The sequence below is a fragment of the Salmo salar genome, unplaced genomic scaffold (genome assembly GCF_905237065.1).
Source record: "Salmo salar unplaced genomic scaffold, Ssal_v3.1, whole genome shotgun sequence".
NCBI classification, from domain to species: domain Eukaryota; kingdom Metazoa; phylum Chordata; class Actinopteri; order Salmoniformes; family Salmonidae; genus Salmo; species Salmo salar.
This window is the reverse complement of record NW_025550412.1, coordinates 568,080-592,500: the sequence shown is the minus strand read 5'-3', so window position 1 is coordinate 592,500 and position 24,421 is coordinate 568,080. Positions and strand designations below refer to the sequence as shown.

The 24,421-nt window shown below is 42.0% G+C and overlaps 2 protein-coding genes across 5 annotated transcripts in view; one reads left to right on the top strand and one right to left on the bottom strand.

Moving 5' to 3' along the window:
* Positions 1–7,406, bottom strand: part of ccdc171 (coiled-coil domain containing 171) — a 107,198-nt gene extending 99,792 nt beyond the window's left edge. For all 4 annotated transcript variants that reach the window (XM_045713762.1, XM_045713763.1, XM_045713764.1 and 1 more), the window contains exons 1-4: positions 7,313–7,406; positions 6,566–6,798; positions 6,116–6,293; positions 4,705–4,879 (exon numbers count right to left, since the gene is read on the bottom strand). In XM_045713762.1, the coding sequence (XP_045569718.1) occupies positions 4,705–4,879; positions 6,116–6,293; positions 6,566–6,723 (511 nt within the window). In that variant the 5' untranslated portion in view covers positions 6,724–6,798; positions 7,313–7,406. The remainder of the gene's footprint in view (positions 1–4,704; positions 4,880–6,115; positions 6,294–6,565; positions 6,799–7,312) is intronic.
* A 305-nt stretch (positions 7,407–7,711) lies between these two features.
* Positions 7,712–24,421, top strand: part of LOC106578218 (hepatoma-derived growth factor-related protein 2) — a 38,031-nt gene continuing 21,321 nt past the window's right edge. The window contains exons 1-9 of the mRNA XM_045713745.1: positions 7,712–7,844; positions 12,684–12,791; positions 19,658–19,719; positions 20,233–20,368; positions 20,512–20,586; positions 20,726–20,854; positions 21,003–21,081; positions 21,187–21,651; positions 21,717–21,877. Coding sequence (XP_045569701.1) covers positions 12,708–12,791; positions 19,658–19,719; positions 20,233–20,368; positions 20,512–20,586; positions 20,726–20,854; positions 21,003–21,081; positions 21,187–21,651; positions 21,717–21,877 — 1,191 coding nt within the window. The 5' untranslated portion in view covers positions 7,712–7,844; positions 12,684–12,707. The remainder of the gene's footprint in view (positions 7,845–12,683; positions 12,792–19,657; positions 19,720–20,232; positions 20,369–20,511; positions 20,587–20,725; positions 20,855–21,002; positions 21,082–21,186; positions 21,652–21,716; positions 21,878–24,421) is intronic.

Below are 24,421 nucleotides of genomic sequence, written 5' to 3'. Positions count from 1 at the left end.
TACCATATAACAACAAGAGAGAGGGATCCACTTTAACCCTGTTATGTTAGATACACACAGACCAGATATACCATATAACAACAAGAGAGAGGGATCCACTTTAACCCTGTTATGTTAGATACACACAGACCAGATATACCATATAACAACAAGAGAGAGGGATCCACTTTAACCCTGTTATGTTAGATACACACAGACCAGATATACCATATAACAACAAGAGAGAGGGATCCACTTTAACCCTGTTATGTTAGATACACACAGACCAGATATACCATATAACAACAAGAGAGAGGGATCCACTTTAACCCTGTTATGTTAGATACACACAGACCAGATATACCATATAACAACAAGAGAGAGGGATCCACTTTAACCCTGTTATGTTAGATACACACAGACCAGATATACCATATAACAACAAGAGAGAGGGATCCACTTTAACCCTGTTATGTTAGATACACACAGACCAGATATACCATATAACAACAAGAGAGAGGGATCCACTTTAACCCTGTTATGTTAGATACACACAGACCAGATATACCATATAACAACAAGAGAGAGGGATCCACTTTAACCCCTGTTATGTTAGATACACACAGACCAGATATACCATATAACAACAAGAGAGAGGGATCCACTTTAACCCCTGTTATGTTAGATACACACAGACCAGATATACCATATAACAACAAGAGAGAGGGATCCACTTTAACCCTGTTATGTTAGATACACACAGACCAGATATACCATATAACAACAAGAGAGAGGGATCCACTTTAACCCTGTTATGTTAGATACACACAGACCAGATATACCATATAACAACAAGAGAGAGGGATCCACTTTAACCCCTGTTATGTTAGATACACACAGACCAGATATACCATATAACAACAAGAGAGAGGGATCCACTTTAACCCTGTTATGTTAGATACACACAGACCAGATATACCATATAACAACAAGAGAGAGGGATCCACTTTAACCCCTGTTATGTTAGATACACACAGACCAGATATACCATATAACAACAAGAGAGAGGGATCCACTTTAACCCTGTTATGTTAGATACACACAGACCAGATATACCATATAACAACAAGAGAGAGGGATCCACTTTAACCCTGTTATGTTAGATACACACAGACCAGATATACCATATAACAACAAGAGAGAGGGATCCACTTTAACCCTGTTATGTTAGATACACACAGACCAGATATACCATATAACAACAAGAGAGAGGGATCCACTTTAACCCTGTTATGTTAGATACACACAGACCAGATATACCATATAACAACAAGAGAGAGGGATCCACTTTAACCCTGTTATGTTAGATACACACAGACCAGATATACCATATAACAACAAGAGAGAGGGATCCACTTTAACCCTGTTATGTTAGATACACACAGACCAGATATACCATATAACAACAAGAGAGAGGGATCCACTTTAACCCTGTTATGTTAGATACACACAGACCAGATATACCATATAACAACAAGAGAGAGGGATCCACTTTAACCCTGTTATGTTAGATACACACAGACCAGATATACCATATAACAACAAGAGAGAGGGATCCACTTTAACCCTGTTATGTTAGATACACACAGACCAGATATACCATATAACAACAAGAGAGAGGGATCCACTTTAACCCTGTTATGTTAGATACACACAGACCAGATATACCATATAACAACAAGAGAGAGGGATCCACTTTAACCCTGTTATGTTAGATACACACAGACCAGATATACCATATAACAACAAGAGAGAGGGATCCACTTTAACCCTGTTATGTTAGATACACACAGACCAGATATACCATATAACAACAAGAGAGAGGGATCCACTTTAACCCCTGTTATGTTAGATACACACAGACCAGATATACCATATAACAACAAGAGAGAGGGATCCACTTTAACCCCTGTTATGTTAGATACACACAGACCAGATATACCATATAACAACAAGAGAGAGGGATCCACTTTAACCCTGTTATGTTAGATACACACAGACCAGATATACCATATAACAACAAGAGAGAGGGATCCACTTTAACCCTGTTATGTTAGATACACACAGACCAGATATACCATATAACAACAAGAGAGAGGGATCCACTTTAACCCTGTTATGTTAGATACACACAGACCAGATATACCATATAACAACAAGAGAGAGGGATCCACTTTAACCCTGTTATGTTAGATACACACAGACCAGATATACCATATAACAACAAGAGAGAGGGATCCACTTTAACCCCTGTTATGTTAGATACACACAGACCAGATATACCATATAACAACAAGAGAGAGGGATCCACTTTAACCCTGTTATGTTAGATACACACAGACCAGATATACCATATAACAACAAGAGAGAGGGATCCACTTTAACCCTGTTATGTTAGATACACACAGACCAGATATACCATATAACAACAAGAGAGAGGGATCCACTTTAACCCCTGTTATGTTAGATACACACAGACCAGATATACCATATAGCAACAAGAGAGAGGGATCCACTTTAACCCTGTTATGTTAGATACACACAGACCAGATATACCATATAACAACAAGAGAGAGGGATCCACTTTAACCCTGTTATGTTAGATACACACAGACCAGATATACCATATAACAACAAGAGAGAGGGATCCACTTTAACCCTGTTATGTTAGATACACACAGACCAGATATACCATATAACAACACGACGGGTGATTACTACAGATGGGTGATTACTACAGACGGGTGATTACTACAGACGGGTGATTACTACAGACGGGTGATTACTACAGACGGGTGATTACTACAGACGGGTGATTACTACAGATGGGTGATTACTACAGACGGGTGATTACTACAGACAGGTGATTACTACAGACGGGTGATTACTACAGACAGACTACAGACGGGTGATTACTACAGACGGGTGATTACTACAGACGGGTGATTACTACAGACGGGTGATTACTACAGACGGGTGATTACTACAGACGGGTGATTACCACAGAAGGGTGATTACCACAGACGGGTGATTACCACAGACGGGTGATTACCACAGACGGGTGATTACTACAGACACTACAGACGGGTGATTACTACAGACGGGTGATTACTACAGACGGGTGATTACTACAGACGGGTGATTACTACAGATGGGTGATTACCACAGACGGGTGATTACTACAGACGGGTGATTACTACAGACGGGTGATTACTACAGACGGGTGATTACTACAGACAGGTGATTACTACAGACAGGTGATTACTACAGACGGGTGATTACTACAGACGGGTGATTACTACAGACGGGTGATTACTACAGACGGGTGATTACCACAGACGGGTGATTACTACAGACGGGTGATTACTACAGACGGGTGATTACTACAGACGGGTGATTACCACAGACGGGTGATTACCACAGACGGGTGATTACTACAGACGGGTGATTACTACAGACGGGTGATTACCACAGACGGGTGATTACTACAGACGGGTGATTACTACAGACGGGTGATTACCACAGACGGGTGATTACCACAGACGGGTGATTACCACAGACGGGTGATTACAACAGACGGGTGATTATTACAGACGGGTGATTACTACAGACGGGTGATTACCACAGACGGGTGATTACTACAGACAGGTGATTACTACAGACAGGTGATTACTACAGACGGGTGATTACTACAGACAGGTGATTACTACAGACGGGTGATTACTACAGACGGGTGATTACTACAGACGGGTGATTACTACAGACGGGTGATTACTACAGATGGGTGGTTACTACAGACGGGTGATTACTACAGACGGGTGATTACTACAGACGGGTGATTACTACAGACGGGTGATTACTACAGACAGGTGATTACTACAGACGGGTGATTACTACAGATGGGTGATTACCACAGACGGGTGATTACTACAGACGGGTGATTACCACAGACGGGTGATTACCACAGACGGGTGATTACCACAGACGGGTGATTACTACAGACGGGTGATTACTACAGACGGGTGATTACCACAGACGGGTGATTACCACAGACGGGTGATTACTACAGACGGGTGATTACTACAGACGGGTGATTACCACAGACGGGTGATTACCACAGACGGGTGATTACCACAGACGGGTGATTACTTTGAGGAATGAAAAATAATAAAGTCATCCAATATAAACTAAGTAATAAACAGAACTGAAATATGTTTTTATTTCATAGTAATTTCCAAAGTTTCTATTGATGTCGACCCAATGTGGACCTGACATAGACAATGGAATGTTTTGGCCATTGAATGTCCACTATTTTTGGTTTTGTAATTTCCATTAAAAAGCTCTAAATCATTATAGAGTCGTTATTTCATAATGAATTTAAATGTTGAAAAATAATATTGAAACAGAAAATCCAAAACAGTGATTATTTTGTAATAATCGAACCGACCTCAAAAAGCACCAATCGCTCAGCTCTCTCTCTCTCACTCACTCTCTCACTCACTCACTCTCTCACTCACTCTCTCTCTCACTCTCTCACTCTCTCACTCTCTCTCTCTCTCTCTCTCTCTCTCTCTCTCTCTCTCTCTCTCTCTCTCTCTCTCTCACTCTCTCTCTCTCTCTCTCTCTCTCTCTCTCTCTCTCTCTCTCACTCTCTCTCTCTCTTACCCATGAGTTGTTCATTCTGACTGCAGAGAGCAGCCATGTTTTCCTGGAGGTTACTTCTCTCCGCTCCAGCCTCCTTCCTGGCTACAGCCATGTCATACTCAAGAGTCTGTCTCTGTGCCTCTCCTCTCTCCACTGCTGCTCTCAGCCTGGCCACCTGGCCCTCTAGAGAGGATACCTGGAGGGGAAGGGTGGAGGAACGTTGGGTGATACGGTCAGACGGTCCCAGTTGGCTTCCTTCCCCTTTCAATGTGTATCAAACTAGAGGTTGATACAGTGCCATCGTAACAAATCACGTCAGCACACACCTATTTCACCAGACACGTTTTTGTTAGCCGCGAGCTGAATAATTCTATCTGTCTATTTTGAAAATGTTTGGGCACCGCCAAGAGCAAAGATACAGAGGACCACCATGTTGATTGCGAAGCTGAGCTCACCGAGCAGCCTGCTAACCCGACCACCAAAGTTGAGGAACCAAGCAGCAAACGTAACACCCGCCCATACAGCCTGCTGACCAACAAGATGGAGAAGAGCCAGGGACTAGCACCAGCAGCACGAGGGTAACATCTCAACTAGCACCTGCACCTCTGTTACCCCAGCAACTAGCACCTGAGCTGTTCTTGCCATAATATGGACTTGGTCTTTTACCAAATAGGGCTATCTTCTGTATACCACCTGTACCTTGTCTCAACACAACTGATTGACTCAAACGCATTAAGAAGGAAAGAAATTCCACAAATTAACTTGACACACCTGTTAGTTGAAATGCATTCCAGGTGACTACCTCACGAAGCTGGTTGAGAGAATGTCAAGAGTGTGCAAAGCTGTCATCAAGGTAAAGGGTGACTACTTTGAAGAATCTAAAATCTAAAATATATTTTGATTTGTTTAACACTTTTTTTGTTACTACATGATTCTATATGTGTTATTTCATAGTTTTGATGTCTTCACTATTATTCTACAATGTAGAAAATAGTAAAAATAAAGAAAAACCCTGGAATGAGTAGGTGTGTCCACACTTTTGACTGATACTGTACATAGCAGTGTAATTGCGTTGTATTGTGTAGTTATTATACAGTAGTATTGATATTGTATTGTGTTATTATATTTAATATAATAATATAACAATATTGATATTGTATTATACAAGTGTAGTTATTATACAGTAGTACTGACATGGTATCACAAGTGTAGTTATTATACAGTAGTATTGATATTGTATCATAAAAGTGTAGTCTCTATACATTAGCACTGATATTGTATTTAATTTTTTCATAGTATTGATATTTATTATAATCAGTATATATCATAGTGTAGTCTCTATACATTAGCACTGATATTGTATTATAAAAGTGTAGTTATTATACAGTAGTATTGATATTGTGTTATAAAAGTAAGGGTAGGTCTACAGTACCTGTTCATTGTGTTTGGAGGTTAGTTCCAGCTTGTCTCTCTCCAGCTGGTTGATCCTCCATCGTAGCTCCTCGGGCCCCCACGGTCCCAGTCCAACACCCCCCAGCCTGTCCCCCTCCTCTTCCCTGGAGCGCAGTTGCTGACGCTCAGCCTGCAGAGCACAGATTATCTCCTTCAGTCTGAAACACAGAGAAACTACAGTTAGAATTGCATTTATCTGTGTGTAAACATCTACGTTATTGGCATGCATCCGTAACTACGCAACATTTAAATATCTATTGATTTTGACAACAGTAAAATGTGTTGACTTTACACAACAACTATCTATCTGTGTATTCAAACATCTAAAGAAAATAACTAATATATGTACATTTAAAACAATATTTTGGCCTCTTAGATTATTTTAAAAGGCGTTGCCTAGATCTACACGTAGATCAAAGGTTCCCCGTACCTGTTGATCTCATCCTCGCAGCACCTCGCTGCAGTAGCCGCTGATCGGGGGTGTGAGGCCCGCAGGGAGGGCTTGGACTGCACACTGTCCTTCCGTCTGGGTGGGTCATGATGCCGGAGCCGCTCCGAAGTGACTGCCGCTGGTCTTTCCGTTGGCATAATGCCAGGTCAGAGAGGATACTCTGTCCAGACTTTCAGATTCTAGTCTGTTGTCGCTCCTGAGAGTGTATTACACTACCAATAATACAAATATTTAGTTAGCTAAAAACCTATTTGTAACCTTGGAAACACAATGGTGTTTTGTTTACCTTACAGGTGAAGGCGATGAGCTAAGCTAGCCAGTTACTACTAGTTAACGTTAACTAGATAGGTCACACTAGTATGAGAATATCTACCTGGCAGGTAAACGAAAAATACAATTGTGGGGTATTGAAGCAAGGGAATTGGGCATTGGCTGGCTAACTATATTGGATAGCTTCCTCTCTGGCTTGATAGTAAACCCGCTGATAGTTTGCTAGTCAGAGACCCATGAGAGTTTATTAACCTTAGGTTGCTTAGCTAACGTTGCCTTGCCAGCAAGACCGCTTCGCCCCAAAAAACAAGAGGGTCGTTGTCTCGAAGCGGTGAAATAACTTCATTTTGAACAACAAATGTAAGACCTTCTGAAATAACAATAATGTTTTATACTTCATGCAACTCTGTAGCGATGAAGTTACGACAGTTTAGTACGTTTAAATTAGGAACTTACAGATGTTTGTCTCAATATCCGTTTGAATGTGACGCCATCTTTGCCGTTTGTTTTCCTTACGTCCCTTACGTCACTTCCGTCTCCCTTCTAGCCCTTCGATTGGCCGAACAGGCCTCTGACGCGTTTAAGAAGGGGTTTATTTATTATTTGTTTCATAAGAAGAACATATATTTTTGTAGTTGATGTCCTATATTTATTTGTTATTGTGTTGTAATTTGAAATTGGAATAAAAATAATAATAATTATGAAGGGGGAATCGAGATGTGGACGAGTAAAGCAAAGACAGTACAGGTTGTTTTATTTTGTTATTTATTTCACCTTTATTGAACCAGGTATGCTAGTTGAGAACAAGTTCTCATTTACAATTGCGTTTAGGAATCGATTTGAAAGAGGGAGATTTTTATTTTGAAGTCGAACCGTAGATGTTCCGGTTCCGGTTGAGTGTTATTGTGGCTAGCTTCACACGGGTGAGTTACATTCAATTCCAGCTGCGAGTCACACGCCTTTACAACTCGGGGACACTTGTTTTCTGGTAAGAATTTGAGCAATACGCATTCATATATATATATTTTCTTTTTTTACTAGACTACCTTGCTACAATGCATGATTGTGGCAAAGTTAGCAATCTAATAACGGAGAAAAGATACAACGGTGTTCCGTTTTCAATGACTGGCTTGCTAGCTACACAGCTAGCCTCTTTGTAAACATCTATCTATATATATATCTATATATAGCAAAAAAATACGCGAAAGAATCAAGCACATTTTCTGAGTTCCGAGCTAATAAACGTGTTTAGTCTACGAGGGTGTAATATGAAGGCTGCCACTGAAACATGAAATTGACTGACCACTGCATGACTTCAGGTCTTGACTTCCATGTTTGTGTATCGCGTTATCACTGTCCGACAATGGCGCCCAAGACTCCCATACTCTTTTTGAGTGTCGCTTACTTGCACACGATAATGCAATTATTTTGGAGAGTTCAGATTTAATATAATAGTTAACGTTTTCACGCGTTGCCTTGAACGATTTCCTTACTAATCCTGCTTTAAATGGACAGTTGCATGTATTTGAAATTAGGCCACTTAATGGGACTTTTGATAAATGCAGAAAATCGCCAATCAAAAGAAACGTAATAGCAAAGTGACTTATGTTTGAGAAGTCTTTGATAATGACTTCGGACGTATACTGAACAAGAATATAAACGCAACATGTAAAGTGTTGGTCCCATGTTTCATGAGCTGAAATAAAAGATCCCAGACATTTTCTATACGCACAAAAGGCTTATTACTATGAAATTGTCCCCAAATTTGTTTACATCCCTGTCAGTGAGCATTTCTCATCTGCCAAGATAATACATCCACCTAATGTGGTGTATAAAGAAGCTGAATAAACAGCATAATCATTACGCAGGTGCACCTTGTGCTGGTGTAACCGGTATGAAATGGCTAGCTAGTTAGCGGGGTGCGAGCTAATCACATTTCAATGGGTGATGTCACTCTCTCTGAGACCTTGTTGATGTCTGCAGAGTGTCCCTGGTTCGAGCCCAGGTAAGGGCGAGGAGAGGGACGGAAGCAAAACTGTTACGCTGGGGCAGGTGAAAGGCCACTCGAATTAATATTTTATTGTCACAACACAATGCCACAGATGTCTCAAGTTGAGGGAGAGTGCAATTGGCATGCTGACTGCAGGAATGTCTACCAGAGCTGTTGCCAGAGAACTGAATGTTCATTTCTCTACCATAAGCCGCCTCCAATGTTGTTGTAGAGAATGTTGGCAGTAAGTCCAACTGGCCTCACAACCGTGGACCACCAGCCCAGGACCTTAACCTGCGGGATCGTCTGAGACCAGCCACCCAGACAGCTGATGAAACTGTGGGTTTTGCACATCCAAAGAATTTCTGCACCAAACTGTTAGAAACCGTCTCAGGGAAGCTCGTCGTCCTCACCAGGGTCTTGACCTGACTGCAGTTCGGCGTCGTAACCGACTTCAGTGGGCAAATGCTCACCTTCGATGGTCACTGGCACGCTGAAGAAGTGTGCTCTTCACGGATTAAACCCGATTTCAACTGTACCGGGCAGATGGCAGACAGCGTGTATGGCGTTGTGTGGGCGAGTGGTTCGCTGATATCAGGTGGGAGTGAAGGACACTGTTTGCTAGCTTAGCCAGCTAGTCCTAAGGAGGAATCTGGTACACAGCAGGCAGGAGAGACACCGTGTGCTGGCTAGGTAGACTGTCGTTAGCCCCCACCCACCCAGTTCTGTTAACTATGAGGGTAGGTGGGAGCCGAAGGACCCTGCCTCCCGCTACCTAGCGAGGAGGACTCGGTAAAATGGCCATAACAGGTTGTCATCTATCCACTGATACTATATGTAGTTTGTCTGTTCCGTACTGCAGTTAATGTCCCAGTTCCATCGATTTCTATACAATATCGATGTGAGTGATTTTAGGCGGGAACAATTTTTAAAGTAGAACAGGCTAATAATTTCCAGTCTTAAGTGACTGCTTGTAAATATTGGTGTGTGTTGTTGTTGTGGAAAAACATTGAGTCAAATAATTCCACAGATACCGGAACGTGTCGATTCAATTAGACTTTATTACAATCATAACAAAGCATAACAATTCCATGGAAACCGTTAAATTCTCTAATCACAGAGCCTTTTATATTATTCTGTCTCTACATAACGTATGGAATCCCCTCCCTCTATATGAATATAACTCCACCATTTATCTTTCCGTCTCAGTTGTTGCTTGTTAACGTCCACATCTGACAGCTGTATAGGTTATAATGGTAGCAGGGCCTGGTCCTATATGTTCCATTCCTTTATATGGTCGTTCTGTCTAAGCACTTCAAAGTGGACGGTCTAAATACTGCCTGCTAATATTGGAGTCCTGAGTTTTACTACCACGGTGTGCAGTTTAGGAAGTTTATTATATCATTTATCAAAATACAAGTCCGCTGGCCCTCTCACCGGCGGGCCGGTCCGCTGGCCCTCTCACCGGCGGGCCGGTATCACTAGTTGTACATCGTTATCGTTATTCTCATAATTTCTAATCTACAATGTTTGATTACAGTCATTTCTGATAATGTGTCCAATTTATTGTCATTATTGTTATTGTCTGAGTGGACATGTTGTTTGCAGAGACCAAGGAACAAGTTTTGGTTTATTCCTTTTTACCAGTTTTGTTTGTCTCCTGTCCATCTTCAGCAAGGATATGCATCTGATTATACATACAGTAGGCCGAGGGTCCTGGCCTACGAACAAATGTAGGTCTATAAAATGTGGCCATTTGGGGGGGATCTGATTAGTGTATATATGTGTATATATGTGATTGTCTTAACTCTTCTCAGTCATTTTATTTTTTTCTTCGCCTCAAAAAAAACAAGTCTGTTTTTACATCCATTGATGTAGTTTCTCAACGTTTCCTGTTGGAAAAAAATCCTTCCAGCTTTCTCCCTTTTCGATAACCACTCAGCATGAAAAGGGGATCCTGTGGAAACGTCATAAAATAGACCTGCCTGATTTACAAATAGCCTTTCGGCTGTGTCTGTCTGTCCAGCGCTAACTGCAATGGGGAAACTCTTGAGGGTCCGGATATATTTCATACAATGTTCTAAGTTTGCACAAGCCTTGGGCTGGACCAAGTTCATACAACGTTTGAAGTTCGTTGCAGACAGGCCATGCATGCATAGACGATGTGATTTCTAGGATATTTTAATATTTATCAGGAAATGTTCTACCTGCGGGGCTGCAATGCTTTTTTTTTTTTTACTTATTGGTATTAGAAGTAACTTTTAGATTTGTGTCATTTTCATTTTAAATAGAATTTTGATCAACCACATAACATTGACTTTGAGGTGACGACTTTTATTATAAATTTAACTGAAACTGTTCCAAAATGTGCATCTGAAAATCATAACTGGCACGCAGATCAGTAGAAGTGGTAGGATAACTTGACACTCCACGTGGAAAAGGTTGCCGGCCACTGGTGTAACCCATCACTGGCTACTTTGGGACCGTAACGGCAGAATCTGGTAAGGCCAGCAGCAGCGGGAGGAAGAAGGTCCGGGACAGGTTTTATTTTTCTTCTGGTTAGGCTATATTGATCTCTGGCTCACTCTTCAGTAATTTGTCAACATTTTTAATCGCAGCGCTTAAAGCATCAGACAAGCTCAGTAGCCTATATATATATATATATATATATATATGAGTTTATTTTTATTCTAACATCTATTCTAATGTCTATATATGGAAAAAATATACCTTTTAAAAATGTCAACCAATCGATTGGTTGAATGAACAGATGACTCTCGGTCGATCAGGATTATTGTTATTTTTTTGTCGGGTACAATATAAAAATATAGAACACGCGTGTGTGTGTGTGTGTAGGGAGCACTTTTTTATTTATTATTGGTCTATAAAACAATATCACAACTTATTTCAACATATTATGAATAGGGACATTCTAAAAGCAGTGTTATGACATAAATCACAAAGCCATGACAACAGGAAGCAGCAACAGTATCATTTTTAATGTATGTAAACTAAATGGTCCCTTTTTTTTAAAGGATTTTCCAACAGGATACATCAGGTTAAAACTACTGAATGAGCCCCAAAAAACGTGCTGGGATTGATTTCAATGATGTGAAAATGTATATATATTTAATTTATTTTTTTGTCCTGGCTACTCTGTTACTGTGGACGTCTTGCACTGCGTGGTCCATCAGCTAGCTCTTTGTTTACCGTTCACTTCCTGTTGAAGGCTAACTTAGCTAGCTCTTGGTTTACCGTTCACTTCCTGTTGAAGGCTAACTTAGCTAGCTCTTGGTTTACCGTTCACTTCCTGTTGAAGGCTAACTTAGCTAGCTCTTGGTTTACCGTTCACTTCCTGTTGAAGGCTAACTTAGCTAGCTCTTGGTTTACCGTTCACTTCCTGTTGAAGGCTAACTTAGCTAGCTCTTGGTTTACCGTTCACTTCCTGTTGAAGGCTAACTTAGCTAGCTCTTGGTTTACCGTTCACTTCCTGTTGAAGGCTAACTTAGCTAGCTCTTGGTTTACCGTTCACTTCCTGTTGAAGGCTAACTTAGCTAGCTCTTGGTTTACCGTTCACTTCCTGTTGAAGGCTAACTTAGCTAGCTTGGGTTCTCACAGGGTTCCACAGTTGAGCTAAACTCATGAGGCAGTTATATTCTTCAAGAATCAATGGGTTTATATCATTCATTGATGTCAAAATTGTCTTTTAAATATATATATATATTTTTTTTAACAATGTCTGTTTTGCAAACCAACTTCCTCTACTAGTGCTTAGCGACGTGTCTGTCTTGTCAGCTGATCTCTATCAGGGTGACCTTATCTCCCACCTCTCTACAGTATGAGAAGTAGTGTTGCAGCAGGATGCCAGGCAAGGCAGCAGACATGTTTCAACCTGGGGACTTGGTCTTCGCCAAGATGAGGGGCTTCCCCCACTGGCCGGCCAGGGTGAGTCTCACACACACACACACACACTCACACTCACACACACACACTGTCTTCGGAAGCCCTATGTAGTCCCTATGTAGTCGACAACCTTTTGTATTTGACCCCGTTTTTTTTCTCTCCCTAATTGCTAGTTATGATTTTGTCTCATCACTGCAAATCCCCAACGGGAGAGGAAGATGGTTGAGACAAGACCATAGTCTCTCTGTGTTACTCCTACAGATAGACAGCTGATGGTGTCTGTGTGTTACTCCAACAGATAGACAGCTGATAGATGATGGTGTGTTACTCCTACAGATAGACAGCTGATAGATGATGGTGTGTTACTCCTACAGATAGACAGCTGATAGATGATGGTGTGTTACTCCTACAGATAGACGGCTGATAGATGATGATGGTGTGTTACTCCTACAGATAGACGGCTGATAGATGATGGTGTGTTACTCCAACAGATAGACAGCTGATAGATGATGGTGTGTTACTCCAACAGATAGACAGCTGATAGATGATGGTGGTGTGTTACTCCTACAGATAGACAGCTGATAGATGGTGGTGTGTTACTCCAACAGATAGACAGCTGATAGATGGTGGTGTGTTACTCCTACAGATAGACAGCTGATAGATGATGGTGGTGTGTTACTCCAACAGATAGACAGCTGATAGATGATGGTGGTGTTACTCCTACAGATAGACGGCTGATAGATGATGGTGTGTTACTCCAACAGATAGACAGCTGATAGATGATGGTGGTGTTACTCCTACAGATAGACAGCTGATGGATGGTGTGTTACTCCTACAGATAGACAGCTGATAGATGATGGTGTGTTACTCCAACAGATAGACAGCTGATAGATGATGGTGGTGTTACTCCTACAGATAGACAGCTGATGGATGGTGTGTTACTCCTACAGATAGACAGCTGATAGATGGTGGTGTGTTACTCCTACAGATAGACAGCTGATAGATGATGGTGTGTTACTCCAACAGATAGACAGCTGATAGATGGTGGTGTGTTACTCCTACAGATAGACAGCTGATAGATGATGGTGTGTTACTCCTACAGATAGACGGCTGATAGATGGTGGTGTGTTACTCCTACAGATAGACAGCTGATAGATGGTGGTGTGTTACTCCTACAGATAGACAGCTGATAGATGATGGTGGTGTTACTCCTACAGATAGACAGCTGATGGATGGTGTGTTACTCCTACAGATAGACAGCTGATAGATGGTGGTGTGTTACTCCTACAGATAGACAGCTGATAGATGATGGTGTGTTACTCCTACAGATAGACAGCTGATAGATGGTGGTGTGTTACTCCTACAGATAGACAGCTGATAGATGATGGTGTGTTACTCCTACAGATAGACAGCTGATAGATGGTGGTGTGTTACTCCTACAGATAGACAGCTGATAGATGGTGGTGTGTTACTCCTACAGATAGACAGCTGATAGATGATGGTGTGTTACTCCTACAGATAGACAGCTGATAGATGACGGTGGTGTTACTCCAACAGATAGACAGCTGATAGATGGTGGTGTGTTACTCCTACAGATAGACAGCTGATAGATGATGGTGGTGTTACTCCAACAGATAGACAGCTGATAGATGACGGTGGTGTTACTCCAACAGATAGACAGCTGATAGATGGTGGTGTGTTACTCCTACAGATAGACAGCTGATAGATGATGGTGGTGTTACTCCAACAGATAGACAGCTGATAGATGATGGTGTGTTACTCCTACAGATAGACAGCTGATAGATGGTGGTGTGTTACTCCTACAGATAGACAGCTGATAGATGGTGGTGTGTTACTCCTACAGATAGACAGCTGATAGATGGTGGTGTGTTACTCCTACAGATAGACAGCTGATAGATGATGGTGTGTTACTCCTACAGATAGACAGCTGATAGATGATGATGGTGTGTTACTCCAACAGATAGACAGCTGATAGATGATGATGGTGTGTTACTCCTACAGATAGACAGCTGATAGATGATGGTGGTGTTACTCCTACAGATAGACGGCTGATAGATGATGATGGTGTGTTACTCCTACAGATAGACAGCTGATAGATGATGGTGGTGTTACTCCTACAGATAGACAGCTGATAGATGATGATGGTGTGTTACTCCTACAGATAGACAGCTGATAGATGATGATGGTGTGTTACTCCTACAGATAGACAGCTGATAGATGATGGTGGTGTTACTCCAACAGATAGACAGCTGATAGATGATGGTGGTGTGTTACTCCAACAGATAGACAGCTGATAGATGATGATGGTGTGTTACTCCTACAGATTGACAGCTGATAGATGATGTGTTACTCCTACAGATTGACAGCTGATAGATGATGATGGTGTGTTACTCCTACAGATAGACAGCTGATAGATGATGATGGTGTGTTACTCCAACAGATAGACAGCTGATAGATGATGATGGTGTGTTACTCCTACAGATAGACAGCTGATAGATGATGGTGGTGTTACTCCTACAGATAGACGGCTGATAGATGATGATGGTGTGTTACTCCTACAGATAGACAGCTGATAGATGATGGTGGTGTTACTCCTACAGATAGACAGCTGATAGATGATGATGGTGTGTTACTCCTACAGATAGACAGCTGATAGATGATGATGGTGTGTTACTCCTACAGATAGACAGCTGATAGATGATGGTGGTGTTACTCCAACAGATAGACAGCTGATAGATGATGGTGGTGTGTTACTCCAACAGATAGACAGCTGATAGATGATGATGGTGTGTTACTCCTACAGATTGACAGCTGATAGATGATGTGTTACTCCTACAGATTGACAGCTGATAGATGATGATGGTGTGTTACTCCTACAGATAGACGGCTGATAGATGGTGGTGTGTTACTCCTACAGATTGACAGCTGATAGATGATGATGGTGTGTTACTCCTACAGATAGACAGCTGATAGATGATGGTGTGTTACTCCTACAGATAGACGGCTGATAGATGATGGTGTGTTACTCCTACAGATAGACAGCTGATAGATGATGGTGGTGTGTTACTCCTACAGATAGACAGCTGATAGATGATGGTGGTGTTACTCCTACAGATTGACAGCTGATAGATGATGATGGTGTGTTACTCCTACAGATAGACAGCTGATAGATGATGGTGGTGTTACTCCTACAGATTGACAGCTGATAGATGATGATGGTGTGTTACTCCTACAGATAGACAGCTGATAGATGATGGTGGTGTTACTCCTACAGATAGACGGCTGATAGATGATGGTGTGTTACTCCAACAGATAGACAGCTGATAGATGATGGTGGTGTTACTCCAACAGATAGACAGCTGATAGATGATGGTGGTGTGTTACTCCTACAGATAGACAGCTGATAGATGATGGTGTGTTACTCCTACAGATAGACAGCTGATGGATGGTGTGTTACTCCTACAGATAGACAGCTGATAGATGATGGTGTGTTACTCCTACAGATAGACAGCTGATAGATGATGGTGTGTTACTCCTACAGATAGACAGCTGATAGATGATGGTGTGTTACTCCTACAGATAGACAGCTGATAGATGATGGTGGTGTGTTACTCCTACAGATAGACAGCTGATGGATGGTGTGTTACTCCTACAGATAGACAGCTGATAGATGGTGGTGTGTTACTCCTACAGATAGACAGCTGATAGATGATGGTGGTGTTACTCCAACAGATAGACGGCTGATAGATGATGGTGTGTTACTCCAACAGATAGACGGCTGATAGATGATGGTGTGTTACTCCAACAGATAGACAGCTGATAGATGATGGTGGTGTGTTACTCCAACAGATAGACAGCTGATAGATGATGGTGTGTTACTCCTACAGATAGACAGCTGATAGATGATGGTGGTGGTGTTACTCCTACAGATAGACAGCTGATAGATGATGATGGTGTGTTACTCCTACAGATAGACGGCTGATAGATGATGGTGGTGTGTTACTCCTACAGATAGACAGCTGATAGATGATGGTGGTGGTGTTACTCCTACAGATAGACAGCTGATAATGATGGTGTGTTACTCCTACAGATAGACAGCTGATAGATGATGGTGTGTTACTCCTACAGATAGACGGCTGATAGATGGTGGTGTGTTACTCCTACAGATAGACAGCTGATAGATGATGGTGTGTTACTCCTACAGATAGACAGCTGATAGATGATGGTGTGTTACTCCTACAGATAGACAGCTGATAGATGATGGTGTGTTACTCCTACAGATAGACGGCTGATAGATGGTGGTGTGTTACTCCTACAGATAGACGGCTGATAGATGATGGTGGTGTTACTCCTACAGATAGACAGCTGATAGATGATGGTGGTGTTACTCCTACAGATAGACAGCTGATAGATGATGGTGGTGTGTTACTCCTACAGATAGACAGCTGATAGATGATGGTGGTGTTACTCCTACAGATAGACAGCTGATAGATGATGGTGGTGTGTTACTCCTACAGATAGACAGCTGATAGATGATGGTGTGTTACTCCTACAGATAGACAGCTGATAGATGATGGTGTGTTACTCCTACAGATAGACGGCTGATAGATGATGGTGTGTTACTCCTACAGATAGACGGCTGATAGATGGTGGTGTGTTACTCCTACAGATAGACAGCTGATAGATGATGGTGTGTTACTCCTACAGATAGACAGCTGATAGATGATGGTGTGTTACTCCTACAGATAGACAGCTGATAGATGATGGTGTGTTACTCCTACAGATAGACGGCTGATAGATGATGGTGTGTTACTCCTACAGATAGACAGCTGATAGATGATGGTGGTGTTACTCCTACAGATAGACGGCTGATAGATGGTGGTGTGTTACTCCTACAGATAGACAGCTGATAGATGATGGTGTGTTACTCCTACAGATAGACAGCTGATAGATGGTGGTGTGTTACTCCTACAGATAGACAGCTGATAGATGATGGTGGTGTGTTACTCCAACAGATAGACAGCTGATAGATGATGGTGGTGTGTTACTCCTACAGATAGACAGCTGATAGATGGTGGTGGTGTGTTACTCCTACAGATAGACAGCTGATAGATGATGATGGTGTGTTACTCCTACAGATAGACAGCTGATAGATGATGATGGTGTGTTACTCCTACAGATAGACAGCTGATAGATGATGATGGTGTGTTACTCCTACAGATAGACAGCTGATAGATGATGGTGTGTTACTCCTACAGATAGACAGCTGATAGATGATGGTGGTGTTACTCCTACAGATAGACAGCTGATAGATGATGGTGGTGGTGTTACTCCTACAGATAGACAGCTGATAGATGATGGTGTGTTACTCCTACAGATAGACAGCTGATAGATGATGGTGGTGTTACTCCTACAGATAGACAGCTGATAGATGATGGTGGTGGTGTTACTCCTACAGATAGACAGCTGATAGATGGTGGTGTGTTACTCCTACAGATAGACGGCTGATAGATGATGGTGGTGTGTTACTCCTACAGATAGACAGCTGATAGATGATGGTGTGTTACTCCTACAGATAGACAGCTGATAGATGATGGTGGTGTGTTACTCCTACAGATAGACAGCTGATAGATGGTGGTGTGTTACTCCTACAGATAGACAGCTGATAGATGATGATGGTGTGTTACTCCTACAGATAGACAGCTGATAGATGATGGTGTGTTACTCCTACAGATAGACGGCTGATAGATGATGGTGGTGTGTTACTCCTACAGATAGACGGCTGATAGATGATGATGGTGTGTTACTCCTACAGATAGACAGCTGATAGATGATGGTGTGTTACTCCTACAGATAGACAGCTGATAGATGGTGGTGTGTTACTCCTACAGATAGACAGCTGATAGATGATGGTGGTGTGTTACTCCTACAGATAGACAGCTGATAGATGATGGTGTGTTACTCCTACAGATAGACAGCTGATAGATGGTGGTGTGTTACTCCTACAGATAGACGGCTGATAGATGATGGTGGTGTGTTACTCCTACAGATAGACAGCTGATAGATGATGATGGTGTGTTACTCCTACAGATAGACAGCTGATAGATGATGATGGTGTGTTACTCCTACAGATAGACAGCTGATAGATGATGGTGGTGGTGTTACTCCTACAGATTGACAGCTGATAGATGATGGTGTGTTACTCCTACAGATAGACAGCTGATAGATGATGGTGTGTTACTCCTACAGATAGACAGCTGATAGATGATGGTGGTGTGTTACTCCTACAGATAGACGGCTGATAGATGATGGTGGTGTGTTACTCCTACAGATAGACGGCTGATAGATGATGGTGTGTTACTCCTACAGATAGACAGCTGATAGATGATGGTGTGTTACTCCTACAGATAGACGGCTGATAGATGATGGTGTGTTACTCCTACAGATAGACAGCTGATAGATGATGGTGTGTTACTCCTACAGATAGACAGCTGATAGATGATGATGGTGTGTTACTCCTACAGATAGACGGCTGATAGATGATGGTGTGTTACTCCTACAGATAGACGGCTGATAGATGATGATGGTGTGTTACTCCTACAGATAGACAGCTGATAGATGATGGTGGTGGTGTTACTCCTACAGATAGACAGCTGATAGATGATGGTGGTGTGTTACTCCTACAGATAGACGGCTGATAGATGATGGTGTGTTACTCCTACAGATAGACAGCTGATAGATGATGATGGTGTGTTACTCCTACAGATAGACAGCTGATAGATGATGATGGTGTGTTACTCCTACAGATAGACAGCTGATAGATGATGATGGTGTGTTACTCCTACAGATAGACAGCTGATAGATGATGTGGTGTGTTACTCCTACAGATTGCCCGGGGCGAGAGCTCTAAGAGGAAGGTTCCGGTGTTCTTCTTTGGAACTCACCAGACGTAAGTAGAGGAGACTTCCTCCTTCCTTCCTTCCAATCCGAGGTCAATCCGAGGTCAATCCGAGGTCAATCCGAGGTCAAGGCTGATTTACTGATGCAGATTTTTATTCATGTTTTATTTAACCTTTATTTAACTAGGCAAGTCAGTTTCAATAAATAAAATATAAATATAGGACAAAACACACATCAGGACAAGAGACACACCACAACACTACTTAAAGACAGACCTAAGACAACAACAGCACGGCAGCAACACATGACAACACAGCATGACAACAACATGGTACAAACATTATTGGGCACAGACAAATAATATTTATTATCATTTATTATCATTGTTATTTATTATTATTATTACATGCTAGTAGTCTCCAATTGTAAATGTATGATTAGTTTGTAGTGGCTGTAAGTCGCCCTAGATAAGTGTCTGATAAATGGCCAAAATGGGAATTTGATGGTTTCTGTCATTCTGTTCTTGTTTGTGGACCCAGTCTTCTTCTTCTGTCGTCCCCAGAGCATCCATACCCACTGAAAATATAGTGACCTACGTAGGGAACAAGGGCAGATATGGGAAAGGAGTGCGCATTAGAGGCTTCACAGAGGGAATGTGGGAGATAGAGAACACTCCTAGAGTATGCAGCAAACAGAAGGTGAGTAGGACACTCACTCTCTCTTTCACACACGCTCTCTCTCTCTCTCACTCTCTTTCGCTCTCTGACACACCTCCCTCCATGTAGTGAATTGGAATCTCTCTTGCTCTCAGCTCAGTCTCTATTTGTCTTGTCTGAAACAGGTGGGTGGTACCCCAGCCAAAAAGGAGCAAGAAGATAAAAAGCCAGACCAGTCCAAGACATCTGCACCGGTCAAAGTGAGTCAACTGTCCAGCTGTGATACAGACAGTAGCTATATAATGGTAGAAAATCATTTGTCATTTTTTTATATATATATATATATATATATATTTTTTTTTTTACTTCAACTTACAGATGTCCACCTCCCATAAACAGGCCCCAATAAAGGCCCCTAAAACACCAGCGAAGGTTATCAAGACAGTGGCAGTGACGGCCCCGAGAAACCAAAAAACATCTGCCGACGGCCAACAGAAAACTGACACGAGAGCTGAGAAAAGGAAAAAGGTATGGAGGGAAAGCACCAATGTTTTTCTAAACTTAACGTTTTATCCGTCAAATCTTTGAAGTATGAAGGATTTTTAATTGCTGATGTATAAACGGGTTTTTATAAATCAATTTAAAGACCAATAACTTCTGCTATACGTGCCATTAGATTGAAACGCGTTCTACCCAGGACGAGCCTGTCCAAGGGCAGAAGACAGCCCCGACCAGTTCAACTGTAATCCCACCAGGTAAAGAACATCACCACTAGCTGTCAGCCATTTTGTATCAATCATATCAATGTGGTGTCATGGGACAGGGATTCTAAAATGGCCGCCCTGTTCTGGTCTCCACAGCCAGCAAGAAGACAAGATTGACGGAGGAGAAAAGCTCCTCCACTACAAAAAGCAAGAGAGAGAAGACCACAGAAGAGGGAAAGAAACGGGTGGAGAGTCGAGGGAGGAAAAAGGATGATGGGGGAGAGAAGACAACAGAAGAGGGAAAGAAACGGGTGGAGAGTCGAGGGAGGAAAAAGGATGATGAGGGAGAGAAGACAACAGAAGAGGGAAAGAAATGGGTGGAGAGTCGAGGGAGGAAAAGGAAAAAGGATGATGAGGGAGAGAAGATAAAGGAAGTTGGCGTTGAAGAGGGAAAGATTGAAGTCAGAAAGATGAGGGAGGTGGAAAGTTTAGAAACAGACAAAGAAGTAATCCACAAGGAAGAGGTTAAGAAGGGGAGCGAGGAGGGTGGTGGGGTAGCAGTGAAGGGGAACGAGGAGGAGGAGGGTGGGGTAGCAGTGAAGGGGAGCGAGGAGGAGGAGGGTGGGGTAGCAGTGAAGGGGAGCGAGGAGGAGGAGGGTGGGGTAGCAGTGAAGGGGAACGAGGAGGGGGTGGGGTAGCAGTGAAGGGGAACGAAGACGAGGAGGGGGTTGGGGTAACAGTGAAGGGGAACGAAGAGGAGCAGGGTGGGGTAGCAGTGAAGGGGAACGAAGAGGAGGAGGGGGTGACCAATGCTGTCACAGAGAACAGTCCTGGTCAGGATGAAGAGGTGAGTGCTCTCTGACAGGTCCCAAATGGCCCCCTATTCCCTATAGCGTTGTCACCATACTAGAATTTTGACCCCAGTATCAGGTTTAGTATTCCAATACTCGATACAGTCACGATATTTGATAGGAAAACGATACCTAAACGATGCCACGGCAACAAAAGATGGCATATTAGCCAAAGTCCCAGAATGGCACTGGATCCATTGGACAGGTAAATTCAGCTACTGATCTGTTCAATCGTTGGCCATCTTGAATTCAATAACATGACAGATTTTTTATTTTTTTTTATTTTTTTACATCAACATGTATGCATTAACGAATAAATTATACACTGAACAAAAATATAAATGCAACATGTAAAAAGTGTTGGTCCCAATGTTTCATGAGCTGAAATAATAAATCCCCCGAAAAATTCTGGACGCACAAAAAGCTTATTTCTTTCATGTTTGGTTACATTCCTGTTAGTGAACATTTCTCCTTTTGCCAAGATAATCCATCCACCTGACAGGTGTGGCATATCAAGAAGCTGATTTAAACAGCATGATCATTACACAGGTGCACCTTGTGCTGGGGGACAATAAAAGGCCACTAAAATGTGAAGTTTTGTCACACAACACAATGCCACAGATGTCTCAAGTTTTGAGGGAGGATGCAATTGGCATGCTGACAGCAGGAATGTCCACTAGAGCTGTTGCCAGATCATTTAATGTTAATTTCTCTACCATAAGCCGCCTCCAATATCGTTTTAGAGAATTTGGCAGTACGTCCAACCGGCCTCACAACCGCAGACAGCGTGTATGGCGTTGTGTGGGCGAGCAGTTTGCTGATGTCAACATGGTGAACAGAGTGCCCCGTGGTGGCGGTGGGGTTATGGTACGGGGCAGGCATAAGCTACGAGACAATGAACACAGTTGCATTTTATCCATGGTAATTTGAATGCACAGAGATACCGTGACGAGATCCTGAGGCCCGTTGTCGTGCCATTCATCCGCCTCCATCACCTCATGCTTCAGCATTATAATGCACGGCCCCATGTCGCAAGGATCTGTACACAATTCCTGGAAGCTGAAAATGTCCCAGTTCTTCCATGGCCTGCATCCTCACCAGACATGTCACCCATTGAGCATGTTTGGGATGCTCTGGATTGACGTGTACGACAGCTTGTTCCAGTTCCCACCAATATCCAGCAACTTCCCACAGCCATTGAAGAGGAGGTGGGACAACATTCCACAGGCCACAATCAACAGCCTGATCAACTCTATGTGAAGGAGATGTGTAGCGCTGCATGAGTCAAATGGTCTCACCAGATACTGACTGGTTTCCTGATCCACACCCCTACCTTTTTATTTTAGGCATCTTTGACCAACAGATTCATATCTGTATTCCCAGTCATGTGAAATCCATAGATAAGGATCTAATGAATTTAAATCAATTGACTGATTTCCTTATATGACCTGTAACTCAGTAAAATCTTAGAAATTGTTGCATGCTGCTTTTTATATTTTTGTTCAGTTTACAATCAATTTGACCCCCAAATTTTATTTTTTATAGATTTTTTTTTTATAGATTTTTTTTTTTTACCAATTGATTTACATAACATAATGGTCATTTTATTTGAATGGTAAATCTGTATTGATAAAGTGGGTATATCAACATGTAGCCTAGGTCTATTCACACTACAGGTGAATGCATATTAAATAGGTGTGTGTGTGTGTATTAAATTCAAACGGATTTACCTCAATCACTTCTTGACTTCTTCCCTTTTTTTGTTGTTGATTTCAACAAAAAGTTTCCAATCCAATATTTTGCCCGTTGTGTGGTCAGAAAGGGACTTTTTTTTTTTTTTTTACACCTGAAAACCTTTTTCAGGAGATAAAAGGTGTGTTGGAAGGTCGACCATTTTTTTGCCACCAGACATCAATGTCTTCATCACTGACTAAATATTAACGGTTGAGTTTGATATCATTTTTTTTTAAAAGCTTACAAAGTTGTCGGAGCTGTTTTCATAATTTCTGGATTTTTTTTTTTTTTTTTACCAATAACCCCCCCACCTGAGAAACATGCTCATGAATACAGGGTGGGTGTTTTGGCTGATTTTAAAATGCACAAAAATAGGATTAAGATTAGAAATGTCAACTTTCAAATGATGCCGCAAAGATGGTTGGAGGTCCACGCATCTATGAGTATGATGTGTATGAATGTTAATTTTTAAACTATATGGTCAAATCCTCAGGAGGAAACCTATTTGAAAATATAGATAATAATAGAATAGACATGAACATTTTTGAAATGGACATTTTGATGGTGGGGAAGACCGGTGGTCGTCATTAGAAGTAAAAATGGCGACGTGTAACGGTTTTGACTTGAAGTTGTTTGTTGTTTGTTACGTCGGCCGGCCGACCGGGTTATTGTTTTGTTAGGGGTGACATGAAGGTCGACCTACCAGAGAGATTGTAGGATTTCTCCTTTTTGTTTGTGAGGGAATGAGTTCCTTCTGGTCCGTCAAGTCTACACCAATAAAAAGGACTCGTGTTAAAGTCAAAATG